This window comes from Helianthus annuus, chromosome 1, assembly GCF_002127325.2.
Source record: "Helianthus annuus cultivar XRQ/B chromosome 1, HanXRQr2.0-SUNRISE, whole genome shotgun sequence".
NCBI classification, from domain to species: Eukaryota; Viridiplantae; Streptophyta; class Magnoliopsida; order Asterales; family Asteraceae; genus Helianthus; species Helianthus annuus.
Window position 1 is genome coordinate 106159131 of NC_035433.2, and position 13820 is coordinate 106172950.

General features: G+C 35.6%; 3 protein-coding genes across 4 annotated transcripts; 2 read left to right on the plus strand and 1 right to left on the minus strand.

Annotated features, from left to right (window-relative positions):
- Window positions 1–1734: 1734 nt before the first annotated feature.
- Window positions 1735–2865, minus strand: LOC110929338 (phytosulfokine receptor 1). Its single transcript, XM_022172482.1, has 3 exons — window positions 2391–2865; window positions 1994–2318; window positions 1735–1882 (listed from the first exon to the last, which is right to left on the minus strand). Exons 1-3 carry the CDS (start codon window positions 2863–2865, stop codon window positions 1735–1737), a joined length of 948 nt encoding a protein of 315 aa, XP_022028174.1.
- A 3343-nt stretch (window positions 2866–6208) lies between these two features.
- On the plus strand, window positions 6209–10174 carry LOC110874572 (sister chromatid cohesion 1 protein 3). 2 transcript variants are annotated; one of them, XM_022123145.2, is made up of 14 exons: window positions 6209–6517; window positions 6915–7173; window positions 7264–7310; window positions 7394–7467; window positions 7566–7633; window positions 7742–8224; window positions 8324–8457; window positions 8567–8629; window positions 8666–9099; window positions 9208–9244; window positions 9322–9367; window positions 9451–9586; window positions 9690–9828; window positions 9914–10174. In XM_022123145.2, the coding sequence occupies exons 1-13, from the start codon at window positions 6394–6396 to the stop codon at window positions 9792–9794; spliced, it is 2010 nt and encodes a 669-aa protein (XP_021978837.1). In that variant the 5' UTR covers window positions 6209–6393; the 3' UTR covers window positions 9795–9828; window positions 9914–10174. The 2 variants fall into 2 exon arrangements, with proteins under 2 accessions (XP_021978837.1, XP_021978834.1); XM_022123142.2 differs by having other exon boundaries at window positions 6211–6517; window positions 8567–9099.
- A 1385-nt stretch (window positions 10175–11559) lies between these two features.
- Window positions 11560–13363, plus strand: LOC110874558 (thioredoxin-like protein Clot). The gene is made up of 2 exons (XM_022123139.2): window positions 11560–11861; window positions 12926–13363. The coding sequence occupies exons 1-2, from the start codon at window positions 11717–11719 to the stop codon at window positions 13177–13179; spliced, it is 399 nt and encodes a 132-aa protein (XP_021978831.1). The 5' UTR covers window positions 11560–11716; the 3' UTR covers window positions 13180–13363.
- The last annotated feature ends 457 nt before the right edge of the window (window positions 13364–13820 follow it).

Here is a 13820-nt window from a genome sequence, read left to right on the forward strand (position 1 = left end):
TTATTTTTCCAAATAAACTTCGCCACGATTTTTATTACAAAACTACCAAGTGTCGGAGGTGGGATTTTCACAAAATAAATCTTGATAAATATATATTTAGTATATATTTTTCATAATAACACTTATGTAAATTTCATGATTATTTGGTGAACTACATGAATATTATTTTTAGGGTAAAAATAATATTACTAGAATACACTGAATACTAACGGCTCCAAAATAATACGAACGCCCTCACGATAAATATTTAAGTTACACCGGTATTATTAATACCACCCGAACCTTACAACGTAACTTATGTATTTTCAGAAAATACTCATAAGTGTGTATTTTGACAAGGATATTATTTTGGAAAAATTATATGGAATAAAATATAATATTTTTGGGAAAAAATATTTATATTTTGGAAGTAAAGTATTTTGGACAAATGAAATAAAATATATTTTAAGTGAGACTTAATAATATATTTCGAAATTATATGAACGCACGTGTATTAAAACCCCAGTCCTTGGGAAGGAATGTATTTAGCAAATAATTACGAAGTGTAAACACGAAATAGTTGCCTAACTATTTCCCAAAGACATTAAACCTTAAACTAAGGCACAGCCGTCCGTCTAATAGAAGTTAGTATGTGCAGGTCGTCGCACAACAGATTTTCTGGGAGATACTTTTTAGAGACGCACTTCGGTGAGTTCATGTCCCCCTTTTTTCTTAACTGTTTTCAGTTTTCTAAACTGCGAGGGTGAAATACATGTTACTATGATTACAAGTACTTTTTACATGGTATGGTTAGCGTAAGGATGGTTACTACTTAGATCATGTGAGTGGGTAGGCGTGAACTGAAGGCCATTAATCCTCAGAGTAGGACCGACGGACAGTAGCGGTAGATCTATCTGGGTGTAGCGAGCCTAGCCCCAGGCCCAACAGAACGGACCTCGGAGTGACTTTGTACCCAACGCAAAATCAGCTAGGTTTGAGTCTTCCTACTGTACATCACACATATCAATGGCCTTGCAAACCATTGGTGATCTCTTTTTCCTTATTTGCTACATACCAGGGATTTTTATACTTACAAAGGTTTTACTTACTCACTTACACATGAACTCGCTCAACAATTTTTGTTGATTTTTACAACTTACATGTATTTCAGGGAACTAAGGATTCTGGCACGGTATGCTACGTTTTCACGCTGCGTTAGAGTTACGGGATCATCCTCGTTTAGGGATTGCGACTTTTACCTAGACGAGTCGCAAGTCTTAAACGGTGTTTTATTTTATGTTTGTGGTTGCGTCTTAAGAACAATGTTTTTATTTTGTAAGTGTTGTAAACTCGATGCATGTGTCAGCGTTTCAAACAATGTTGTGGTATTTTGTTTTTAAGACTTTAATTAATGGATGATTCTTCATGGTTTTACTTTCATATAGCTTTGTTGTAATTAAGCTATGGTATTAAGAAGTCACACCAAATTAACCCACGCTTCCGCAAAGTCAGGGTGTGACAATCCGAACACTTTTCTCTATAGATTAATATTATTTGAGTAAACTGCAATTTTACCCCCTGGGGTTTAGGCCAATTGGCACTCTTACCCCCCTAACGAAATAATTGCAATTTTACCCCCCCAACGTTCGCTGTTATGTCGCAAGTTTACCCCCTACCGTTAACTTCTGTTAAAAGTCAACATAATTAAGTAACAGTCAAAGGGTATATAGGTCATTTCCACTATACTTTTGTATCTTACACATTACAACCCCCTATACATTTGAGACTCCTAGCACTCTTGCCCCCCACCTTCCCACACCGCTCCTCCACATCTCCGGCGATCTTCATCTCCGGTGATCTTCTTCTCCGGCAATCTTCATCTCCGGCGATCTCCATCTCTCCACTAAATAACACAAAGGTTTCATGAAACTACAGATCGGGTAATCCTGATAGGCTTTTTGGGATCTCTCCACTTAGATAATTGTTTGATAAATCCAAGTAAACCAAAGACTACAAACTTCCTAAAAAGGGTGGGATACTTCCGGTCAACTCGTTCCATGACAAGTCCAGTATCCTGAGTTTGGTTAACCCGTTTAACCAAACGGGTGTCCTACCCGTGAGCTTGCAACTAGGAATCACTAGAGTTTTGAGCTTTTTGAACTGTAGTTTAGCATCAGACGACATTTCTTCACTGTCAAAGCTTCGGCTAAGGACCAGAGTCGTAAGATTTGGGCACGTATGTAGAATTTGTAGCGATCCAGATAAGTTATTCAAGTTGCACATTGATAAAGAAAGATAACACAATGAATTAAAGTTTTTAAATGTTTCCGGTATTTGCCCTGTTAGATTATTTCCACCAAGATCTATGGTATTTAACAATGGACAGGCAGGAAGATTATTCGGAATCTAACCTGTAAACTTATTATCAACCAAATCAAGCAACTTAAGGTTCACCTTCGCCGAGCAATTCAAATCAATCAAACCAGAAAACGAATTGTTTCTCAATACCAACGACGAAATGCTGCGAGAATTCACAAGCGAAAAGGGCATCCTCCCATCAAGATTATTCGAATGCGCATCAAAGTAACTCAAATTCGGAAATAAGTGAAAGATTTCTTCGGTGTCAAAGCTTCGGCTAAGGACCAGAGTCATAAGATTTGGGCACATATGTAGAATTTGTAGTGATCCAGATAAATTATTCAAGCTGCACATTGATAAAGAAAGATAACACAATGAATTAAAGTTTTTAAATGTTTCCGATATTTGCCCTGTTAGATTATTTCCACCAAGATCTATGGTCTTCAACAATGGACAGGCAGGAAGATTATTCGGAATCGAACCTGTAAACTTATTATCAACCAAATCAAGCAACTTAAGGTTCACCATCGCCGAGCAATTTAAATCAATTAAACCAGAAAACGAATTGTTTCTCAATACCAACGACGAAATGCTGCGAGAATTCACAAGCGAAAAGGGCATCCTCCCATCAAGATTATTCGAATGCGCAAAGTAACTCAAATTCGGAAACAAGTGAAAGAAATCAGCCAGCCTCCCCGAAATAAAATGTGTGCCATGAGTGCTATTATGTGAAAGCTTCGTTCTATGATTAAAATGGTGGGTACAATTATATATGCATAAGGTACAAGTAGCACTACATGTCTGATTATTTGGGGGAAATGATGGGAAGTCACGAGATGGGTTTTGATCATAGGAAAATCTTGGTTCTTTCTTTCACATGAGGGGTTTGTTGTGGAACTTGAAATTTCTTTTCTTTTGAAAGCTTGATACTGGTTTCATGATGATTTGAAAGTTACAGGGGGTAATATTGCTTCTAAACTCAAAGTATATGGGGTAATAAGAAAGGGCATTTTAGTAATTTATCTGTGGGGGTAATTATGCAACATAACTGGAATGTTGGGGGGTAAAATAAAAGGGTAATATAGTCATTTCACCGCCAAGTCAACAGATCAGTTAACAAATTTGATGTCAGGGGTAAACTTGCGACATAACAACGAACATTGGGGGGTAAAATTGCAATTATTTTGTTAGGGGGTGGGTAAGAGTGCCAATTGGCCTAAACCCCATGTGGTAAAATTGCAGTTTACTCTATTATTTTATTATAATAGATTAAGGATAAACATAAGTGATATTTATGTATTGTGATATTCATGTATTAGTTATCATAATTGAAAAAATATGTTAAGGAGAAAGATAAGTAATATTTATGTAGTAGCTTATAATATTAAAAATATATATTAAAAAATATAAATAGATATGAAAAAAGAAATGACATGTGATATTATTTAAAATCTTTTATTATAAGTTAAATTAGATATTTGGTTTTAAAACCGAGCCACTTAGGGTATACGGTGTCGAGCGGTAAAGGTGGGTCGGCACCAATCGGTAACCACCGCCAAGTTTGTTTACCGTTCATCCTTACCGATTTTGGGGGAGAAATCGGTGAAAGCTCACCGAATCGGGGAGAGGGAGGGAAAGAGAGATAGAGAAGGGGGTGTGTAGTGGGGTCCATGCCTTCTTAACCAATCACACATTTTTTTTTAAATAATTTACATACTCCAAAGTGTCTAACTACCGCCAACGTTTTTAAGCAATATGTAAAATGACGTGACACTGTTTGATTGGTCGATTTGAAAGTTTACCTATTGAAAATGTTTAACCACTCCCTATACCCTTACACCCGTAATGCACGACATAACCCATTCTTATATGATTAGATCGGTTAGAAAAAAGATGATGGTGGTAGTTTATTTTGGAAAAATATCATATCCAAATTTGAAATTATACAATCCTTTTTAAAATAAAGTGAATCAAAAGGTTTTAAACTACTCCAACTCTTTTGGTTAAAAGTTATTAGCTTTCATACATTAAAGATATAAGATGACTGAAATCAACTAATTTATAAAAAAACTGGTAGAGAAGTACCACCTCTATTGACTTTTTTTTTCTCATTGTTATTTTTTTGGTGGGAATCAACTTGCAGTCATCTGATTACATAAACCAATTTACAGTCGTAGAGTATTTTAAAGATCGTTATGCAAATTTTAGAAGGATGGGTGTATATGGTTCCTTTGATCTTTAAAAGTCAAAACTTGCTAATTACTTGACTTTCTTGCTGCTAAAAACTAAATGCTTTAACTTCTTTAAAATGTTTTTAATTAAATTCTAACTGAACTTTAGCATTATTACATTGCTATTATGATTTTTTTTCCAGAATTTTTAGTCCTTTAGGCTTTGCACAAAAGGCCAAACTATGTGAATTACTTTGACTTTCTTACTGCTTGCTACACAAGGAAAGTTATGGCTTAATCATATTCAATGACTAGATGAATCTTATTATTATTATTATTATTATTATTATTATTATTATTATTATTATTATTATTATTATATATTATCAATTTGTAACATTGTTATGCTTATAGTTGTTGTAAGCTATGCATTAAAGGTTTTACATGCTATTCTTTATTGTAGGTTCTTATGTTTTGTTTGTACTTTGACATAAGGCTTAGGATTTGTACATGTATAATTGTACATGTCATATAAGGTTTTGTGTTGTGTAATTGGGTAAATTGGGCGATGATCCTGTTCGGTATCGGCACATGAAGTTAAAAACCGGCACCAGCTTGTACTGAAAACGCCAAAAGTCGGTACCGAGTTGATATTGAAAATCTTTTAGTTCGGGAAATTCGGTGCTGCTACCCGGTACCATTTGCTCATCCCTGATCACGGGTACTGTACGGACAATGGTATCGTACAACGTTTTTTTGTTAATTTTCTTCAACTTTTAATGATTTCTTTTTTTAGTTTCAGGGGTAGGGATGAGCTCGGTGCCAACCGATACCGAATCGGCATGGTTGTAAAATTATTATTATTTTGTAGAATTGTAGCTAGCCGTATTAGTTGACTGACTTATTGAGGTAACTTTTCGGTCAGATGGTTTCTAATTTCTTTTCTTTAGAATCAGTCATCGGATCATACCCACCAATGATTTTTTTATTTATTAACCAACATCCCCAATCCCCATCCTCGGCCCATGGGCTATATTCCACCACCATGGGGTGCACCTCCTGGATACTACACCAACAACCCATATGCTTCTTCGGCATATTTGCGTACATATAACTTATATACACTTATTTTACTGATGGTCAAGCAAGGTTTGCCAATTGATTACTCAAGTTATTGATTACTTTTATTTTACTTTATTTTTCAACGCATTTCAATATATTACTAATAATAATTTTTTTTCATATATTTCATTTACGATAGGTACGGTGTTGTTGGATGACATGATATAATTGAAGCCGAATATATTTCGTTAGGTGATGATTGTTTTTTCAATTGGTCAAAAATGAATTCGAGGTTATTTGTTATGAAGCTCCAACAAGTAGAAGTGTTAGAGTAATAGGCTTTCGTTTATATTTGAGACCAGAAAAATGTATTTCATTCATTTACTTATCTTTTTGGTTTTGTTTGATCCATTGTACGATTCTTCGTTGTATTTTAATCTTCAACTTCATATTTCTATAATAAGTCTATGCGTACAGTTTTCTTTATTATCAATATAAACATAATTTTTTTCTAAAAATAATAAACATATTATTTCTTAACACCGCGAAATTCGCGGATGTTATTACTAGTTTGAAATTATATAATCTTTTTTTTTACACACATCAAAATCCCCTATAGTTTCGGTCCAGCCCACGACTCCATGACCCATATCGTGTGTTTGAAAAAAAACCAAAATCATGGATTACATTCTTCCCTAAAATGGCGCCATTTTCTTCCCGCTCCCCATAATTTCCCCCAATTTTCAACCCTAATTCACTCCCTCCCACCCCCAATTCTGACAAAACCCATTTGTTTCGTTCAACAAAAAATCCAATCTTGAAGATGTTCTACTCTCACAATCTGCTTGCAAGAAAGGGTCCGTTGGGCACTGTGTGGTGTGCAGCACATCTTCAAAACAGACTCAAGAAACCCAACTATATTAGTGTCAACATCCCCTCAACTGTTGGTCAGTTCTTTAATCCCTTCTTGTTGCTTTGATTTGTGTTTGTTTGTGGGTCATTGAATTTAAAATTATTTGATACAGTGTTCAGTTTACTAAACACGAAAATGATATTAATCGAGTAAATTTGACATGTTTGTGTGTTTCTTGGTTTCTTTTTGTTTGTTTTCATCTGGGTTGATCTTGAAAGTTTTGATATTTTGTTACTGCTTGTTGATGCTGAATCTTTGATTTACTGTTTGGTTCAATGTATTTGGTATCGGACCGTATTAGTGTTAATAAAGATGTGTATTTGTTTTATTAACATTATTGGTTGATCAAGTTGGTTGATTTTGTTTTCAAGATTTTCTTAATGATATCTTTTGATAATATACTGACTGATGCATGGATTGAACTTCTGTAGAGAAAATAATGAACCCGGAAGTTCCGATTGCCTTAAGAATGTCTGGGCATCTTCTATTTGGCGTTGTTAGAATTTACTCAAAGAAAGTCGAGTATCTCCAGCGCGACTGTAATTCTTTACGCATAGAAATAAGCAAGGCTTATGCAAACGCCGATATTAATCTACCCGAAGACGCAAATCAAGCAAAGGATGAGTCCATTACTTTGCCTGACAACTTTGCCCTTGATTTAATGGGTATCGACGACCACGACCTAAATGGGTATACCTATTTTACCCTTTTCCACTCAAACCTTGATCCATTCATTTTGATGATTTAAATCATAAGTTAAATATTGGTATTGATTTATAGGTCTCCAGACAACCATCTCAGGCGCAACGAAGATATTTCGTTTACAGGTATAATCATATTAAGTTTTATATTTAATATTATTTATCAATGAACCTGTGGTTTTTTAAAGTTTAGCACAATATTTGTTCAGATCATAGTCCCGCCAGTTTTTCGAAAAACCAACATGGAACTCCTGCAGGATATATTATGATTTCCGTTGGTGAGGTTAGTGTGGTATTTGCATTTTGTTTTGGCTGAAAATCGAGTAATTTAGCTATTTTTTTTATAATGGAAGTTTAACTTTAGGCTTTGGTATTTTGTAGATTTCATCTCGAAGTCCATCTATCATTAGGAATAGCCCCGTGCCAAGATCAGTGCACACGGAGGATATGTATGTTTTTGTTTGACTTTTGAGAGTCAAACATGCATAAACTTTTTTATAACAATTATATCATTGATAAATTTTGTTAATAATGATTCAATCATGTTTTAAATGCAGTCCTGATCCTCATACTCCACCCTCAACTTTTAACGGTGTTCAAGATCCCGATCCTGATCATCATTTACGATCTAATGACATCATCACTAACGAGGATGATGTAGTTCCTCCGCTTGAAGTTGAAACTCTTCGTATCAATACTCCTAGTGTGCAGAAGACTCCTATAAGTGATGCCCTTCCAGACGAGATTGCACCAGACCTGGAAATAGTGAACGAGATTTCCGAAAAAAATAATAATGATTCATCAAATTTAAACGATATCCCGGATAACGGTGGACCCTCCTCGCCACCTAAGCAAAGTTCATCACGGGAATCCATGCATTCTGATCATGATCATGTTCAAGATAGCTCAGCACGTCAGGCCTCGTTTAAGTTAGTATCAACTTCACCAAGAGTTAAACGGTCTGCTGAGCTGGCACCGGCCCCACCAAGGGTAAAACGGAGAAGGATTAAATATGATCAAGCTACAGTCTTGACTAATGAGTACGGTTCAATTAGATTATAAATTTATAACGTTATATTACTATTTGTGTTTTTTTTTTTGTTGCTGCTTTTTGATGAGGTGTTTTTTGGTTGATATAGGTTCATGAAAAAAGCTATCGACGATGCTAGCGGTTTGAAACGGAAAAGAAAAGGAGTATCTTCCTATTTGGGTGTTTATAGATTGAACAATGCCCATAAGAAGCAAAAAGTCCTGTTTGACCCTGTAATTACCGGTTAGTCAACATATAATTAGTTAATTACACCATCGACATGAGTTCTTTGTGTTTTTGAGAAATTTAACAGTTACTTTAATTTTTATGAAACACGTTACACAATGTGCAGGGTTGTGTGATAATCTTTCGGAATTGCACGAGGATGACAATGTATCTTCAAAAGCTTGTCTGATTAACGTTGAACAAGCTAATCCCGGTGTTATGGAAGTTAACGTTGAACAAGCTAATCCCGGTGTTATGGAAATTAACGTTGAACAAGCTAGTCCCGGTGTTATGGAAGTTAACATTGAACAAGCTAATCCCGATGCTATGGAAATCGGACGTTTTAGCGACTCCGCTGACCGTGGTGACAACCTGATACCGATAAGTTCTCCGGACAATACACAATTCTCTTCCCCCCACCACGAGGACCAAAACACCCCTGCTTTCAGTACTGACGTCGGGTCGAAATCATATCAGGCAGCAACAACCGCAGGGACTAGTGTGGGGCCTACACCTGACCATACGTCGTCTATCGGATCTTTTCCTGCGTCATCTGTTAAATCGTTTTTTTCTGATACCGACACCCCGTTTCCTGAAAGTCATCAGGGTTTTGATAACAGTGGCGGTTTGTACGATATCCCTGAGGTGGATGATGCCGAAGTATGTTTTCTATTCCTTAAATCTTCTTGTGTCGGATATTATTAAATTGCCGTTTTTATATAGTTTCTTGTTGAATATTTAAAACTCACTATTGCATTCATATATCAGGAGTTTGCGTTTATAGAAGATGATGCCGGTACACCAAGTATGTTCATTGATTTTTTTCTTTCTAAAATTCAAGAAGATATTTGATTATAATGTTTTATTTAATTATATATACAGGTTTGAAGGGTACACCAGAAATAGGCTCATTGTTACCAAGAACCAGGTACTTTTCTTGGACATATTTGGTTTTAACTTTTAAAGTTCAGTTTAATTTATTTTTAATGCGTTTCGATGACGGTGTTGCAGAGGTGTGGCTAAACTGATAAAAGAAAAGTCAGCGGCTACCCCGTCTTCGTCAGAAAACTTTGGATCCGTTAGTATGAAGAGCATTCTTGAAGGAAAAACGAGAAAAGTATGCTCTAGAATGTTTTTTGAAACACTGGTAAGTTTCTGTTTGTGTTAATGTGTTATGTTAAGCGTTGACTTTCAAGGTCAAATGGTCATTTTCTTTTGTTAAAACTTTTGTTTACATATGTATGATGTAGGTCTTGAAGAGCTGTGATCTTGTTGATGTGAAGCAAGATGAACCTTATGGTGATATCACTCTGAAGGTGACATCAAAGCTTTCAAAGCTTGATTTTTCTAACTAGAAATGCTCCAAGGCTGTTAATGGAATAATTTTTGGTAAGATAATCTTGTTTCAAACTCGTCATCAATATATCTTTTTAATTTTCAAATTTCAAGATTTTGTTCTGTTTTGTTATTGCAGTTGGTATAAACTCGGCGTGTTGGTCATCTTTGTAAATGGTTTCGATGTCTAATTATGGTCTTCGACGGATTGCTCAATCTGTGTTTTATTCTACTCTGGTTTTTTTTTTTTTAGGAATTTTGGGAAGCATTTTAATTTATTATATTTTTTAGGATTTTAGGATGTTTGGGTTTTTAAGTTGCTAAACAACTGATCTTTAATTTGTATTGTAAAGCAAATGAATGGTTACTTACCAAAGGTTTTGGTTTTGTTGGGTGGATCTATGCTTTGTTTCACATCAGAAACATTCTTGTGTGGCCTTAAAAGATCCATCAAATGTCACAATGATCAAGGGATGTTATTGCTCATTTCATAATGTGTAAGGTGAATAGTGGGTAATCTTTTATTTTAGAAAAAAAAAGGTTACAATAACCTTAAACATGATCCGATATCTTTTATTAGAGTATAGTTATAAAAAAAAAAACCAAAAACATACACTTCACTTTGTGTAGAAATCTACTCTCTAAAGTCAATGATTATTGTATTCTAAAGACGTAACATCTTCCATAAACTATTCTAAGGAGGTGCCTACGGTCGGGTGGGCTATCGGGTTTTCCCCAAAATTGATGGTGGACGACTCGGGTTACTTTCAGAGTACTCTGTTTGTTCAATGGGTACCCTGAGAGTGCTCGGGATTGATTTGTTGGTCATTCAAAAAAAATAAGTTGTATTAAAAGATATACCAATGTGAAAGGGGTGTATAATAAATCTTATAAATTATAAGAGCATCAGTAGGCAGTAGCAACAAGGTCTGTCGACCTTCAAAAACTCAACATGAAAGAGAGAGGGTGGTTGGTTCGTAGCCACATACCGTCCATTGAAGAAGAAGAAGAAGGCGAGCGCTCTAAGGGGATGTAGTAAAGAGATTAATTGGTACAGAATGTTGTAATCAGAATATGATTCTTCACGGTTAAACACCCACGGATTTTTATTACGGAGAAATCTAACTCAAAAACTCAAAGTTATAATTTCTCTACCAATTTGATTGGTATATATAGAGGTGCAAAAAAAACCGGACCTGGTAAAAAAACTCGGAACTGATTTTTTTAATACCCGGGTATTCTAAACCCGAAACCAGAACCGACCCTACCCGTAGGGTATAGATAGGGTATGCATTTTGATCTCAATAGGAACCGAAACCGATAATACCTGAAACCGGCTAAGAACCGAAACCAAAAGTGATTATACCCGACTATACCCGATACATGATTCTAATATTTTTCTTTTAAATTTATGTTAGTGCATCTGTTTTACTTTTCTGACATTATACAATGCATATTTAATAATAATAAACAAATATTACAAGAAAATAAAGTAATAAAAATGCAAAAGAGTATTAAAATTACGAAAATATAGAACTAAAAGCTTGGACATAGGGTACGGTTTCATAAGAACCGAAACCGAACCCTACCTGAAATCGGGCACATGCGGTATGGTTTTTTGGTTAAATAACTGGAACCAGAACCAAACCACTTATATTAATAACCGGTTCCAACCTTAAAACGAGAAACCGAAATCGGTTCCATAACCAGAACCGGGGTTATTAAAATACCCGGTTTGTACACCTCTAGATATATAGCTAACCTAGATATGTTAGACTATAACCAGGAAACCTATAATAATCTACCCGTGCCCGTTGATGAAGGGAGTGTATTGTATATTTCATAAAGTATAAGGTTGATATGTGACAATCATCATCTTGTTGTGTATAAATCATAAACGAAGAATCAATCAATCGTATCCCCATTGTTGTAAGTAAAAAAGATGCCTTTGAAGACGGTTGACGCTACCTTATCGACCTTCAACGCCGTCTTCGAGAAATTCAAATCAGAAGCACCAAACAACAAGAACAATCTCATCTTGTTTTTGGCTGATAACGAACCTTCCACTAATCGCAGTTGGTGCCCTGGTAATACCATTGCATATTCTCATTACTGATTTCAGTTTCCAACTTTAATTAATACTTGTTAATTTCAAACCTAGGGTTTTTCTTTCACTTGATTATTGCTGTAAACTTTAATGTAGTTCAGTCGTTGTAAGTTTAATTTGTTCTAAAAAGATGGAATTAAGTTTAAAACTTGTTTTATGATCTTTTTAAGAGAGTAAAATGGTGAATTTTTTTTTCTGAAAGTTGTAGTGCTAGGAGAGGAATGTTACCCTAATTTTTTTTTTTTCTTCCAAATTTTGATGCATTTTCTGTTAAATTTAAGGTATAGTTGTCGAGTGTAGACTACTGTTGCATTAACAAAAATTTGGGGGAAAAATTGGATTTCTAGAAGAAGTAATTTGGACCCGACTTGTTGAAATTAGGGGTGTAAACAAGCCCAGAGGCTCGAGAGCTACTCGTTATCGTTATCGGCTCGGTTAAAAGCTCGAACGAGTCGAGCTTCGACGAGCCAGAGCTCGAGCCTGTAATAGAGCTCGTTTTGTTATCGATCCCAAGTTCGAGTCTGAAATACAAGCCCAAACAAATTTTACATTTTATATATATAATATATAAAGTAACAATAATGATGATAACATTGGCGAGCCAAGCTTCGGCTCGTTTAAGCGATGTTGAAGCGAGCTCGAGCCGAGCTTTTAGTTTGTTTGAGGTTGTTCTCAAAATAGCTCGAGTTTTGGGTTTAGCTTGCGAGCCGAGCTCGAGCTCAAATAAGTAGGCTTGAACTGAGCCGAGCTCTAGCTCAAGCTTTCATAAAAACACGATGAGCCGAGCTCGAGCCTAGTTTGGCTCGGGCTCGGCCCGGCTCGTTTACACCTCTAGTTGAGATGTTTCGACAATATATTGTGGCCATGTAACTCCAAACAGCATGGAAGTTATGTATGTTTTAAGTTGGGTCATTTTCTAGCCCACTTACTTTTATCGTGTTGGTCCAAATATGACTATGCTAATTCTTGTATGAGTTTGTTGCAATGGGAAAGAATTGAAAGTTGTTTCATACTTTCATTGACTTTTATCTTTCTTTTTCACAGACTGTGTGCGAGCTGAACCAGTTATATACAAGAAACTTGAATCATCAGGCGATGATGTGGCACTCCTGAGGGCTTATGTTGGGGACAGACCCACGTGGAGGAACCCACTGCACCCATGGAGGGTGGACTCGACGTTCAAGCTGAAAGGAGTCCCGACTTTAATCTTATGGGAGAAGGGTGAGGTTAAAGGTCGCCTTGAAGACCATGAAGCACACATTGAGAAAAAGATTGACTCGCTTCTCGCCACCAAATGAACATCCTGATGACCAGACCACCATGGTTGCATAATAAGCTGCATCTGCTATATGATGTTTAGACTTGTTGACCATAGAATAATTGAGGTTATGACATCAAATATGTTTTGAGTTTAATACTATGCAAGATCGTGTTGGGATTAATTAATAGTTTGCCTTACTTTATGCTGGAATTTTATGGGTATATTCTTTCAAACTTGAAGGTTGGCTGTGTTAGCCTTGGACCGGGAAACCGGCCGGTCGGACTGGTTTTTGGAAGGGTTGGACCGGTTTTTTATATATATATATAGGTAGAGTATCCTGTAAAAAGTGCTCAAAGTGTGAGAAGTGTGAGAAGTGCATTATAACACTATATATAATACTATATAACACCCTATAAACACAGTATAACAATATGTAACACCATATAATACCATATAACACTTTGTAACACTATATATCATTATATAACAAATATAACACTATAGGTTGTCTGATAGCATGCCTATGACAGATGTATAGTGTTATATTTGTTATATAATGATATATAGTGTTACATAGTGTTATATGGTATTATATGGTGTTACATATTGTTATACTGTGTTTATAGGGTGTTATATAGTATTATATATAGTGTTATAATACACTTCTCACACTTCTCA

Bases quoted from the DNA above. Each gene is read 5' to 3' on its own strand.
- LOC110874572 (XM_022123142.2), top strand. From the start codon at position 6,394: ATGTTCTACTCTCACAATCTGCTTGCAAGAAAGGGTCCGTTGGGCACT. The intron at 7,634-7,741 runs GTATGTTTTTGT...TTTTAAATGCAG, and splicing joins TCAGTGCACACGGAGGATAT to TCCTGATCCTCATACTCCAC. The intron at 9,587-9,689 runs GTAAGTTTCTGT...TGTATGATGTAG, and splicing joins GAATGTTTTTTGAAACACTG to GTCTTGAAGAGCTGTGATCT.
- LOC110929338 (XM_022172482.1), bottom strand. From the start codon at position 2,865: ATGGTGAACCTTAAGTTGCTTGATTTGGTTGATAATAAGTTTACAGGT. The intron at 2,319-2,390 runs GTTAGATTCCGA...ATAATCTAACAG, and splicing joins GGTTGATAATAAGTTTACAG to GGCAAATACCGGAAACATTT. The intron at 1,883-1,993 runs GTAGTCTTTGGT...TGTGTTATTTAG, and splicing joins CCACCCTTTTTAGGAAGTTT to TGGAGAGATGGAGATCGCCG.
- LOC110874558 (XM_022123139.2), top strand. From the start codon at position 11,717: ATGCCTTTGAAGACGGTTGACGCTACCTTATCGACCTTCAACGCCGTC. The intron at 11,862-12,925 runs GTAATACCATTG...TCTTTTTCACAG, and splicing joins TAATCGCAGTTGGTGCCCTG to ACTGTGTGCGAGCTGAACCA.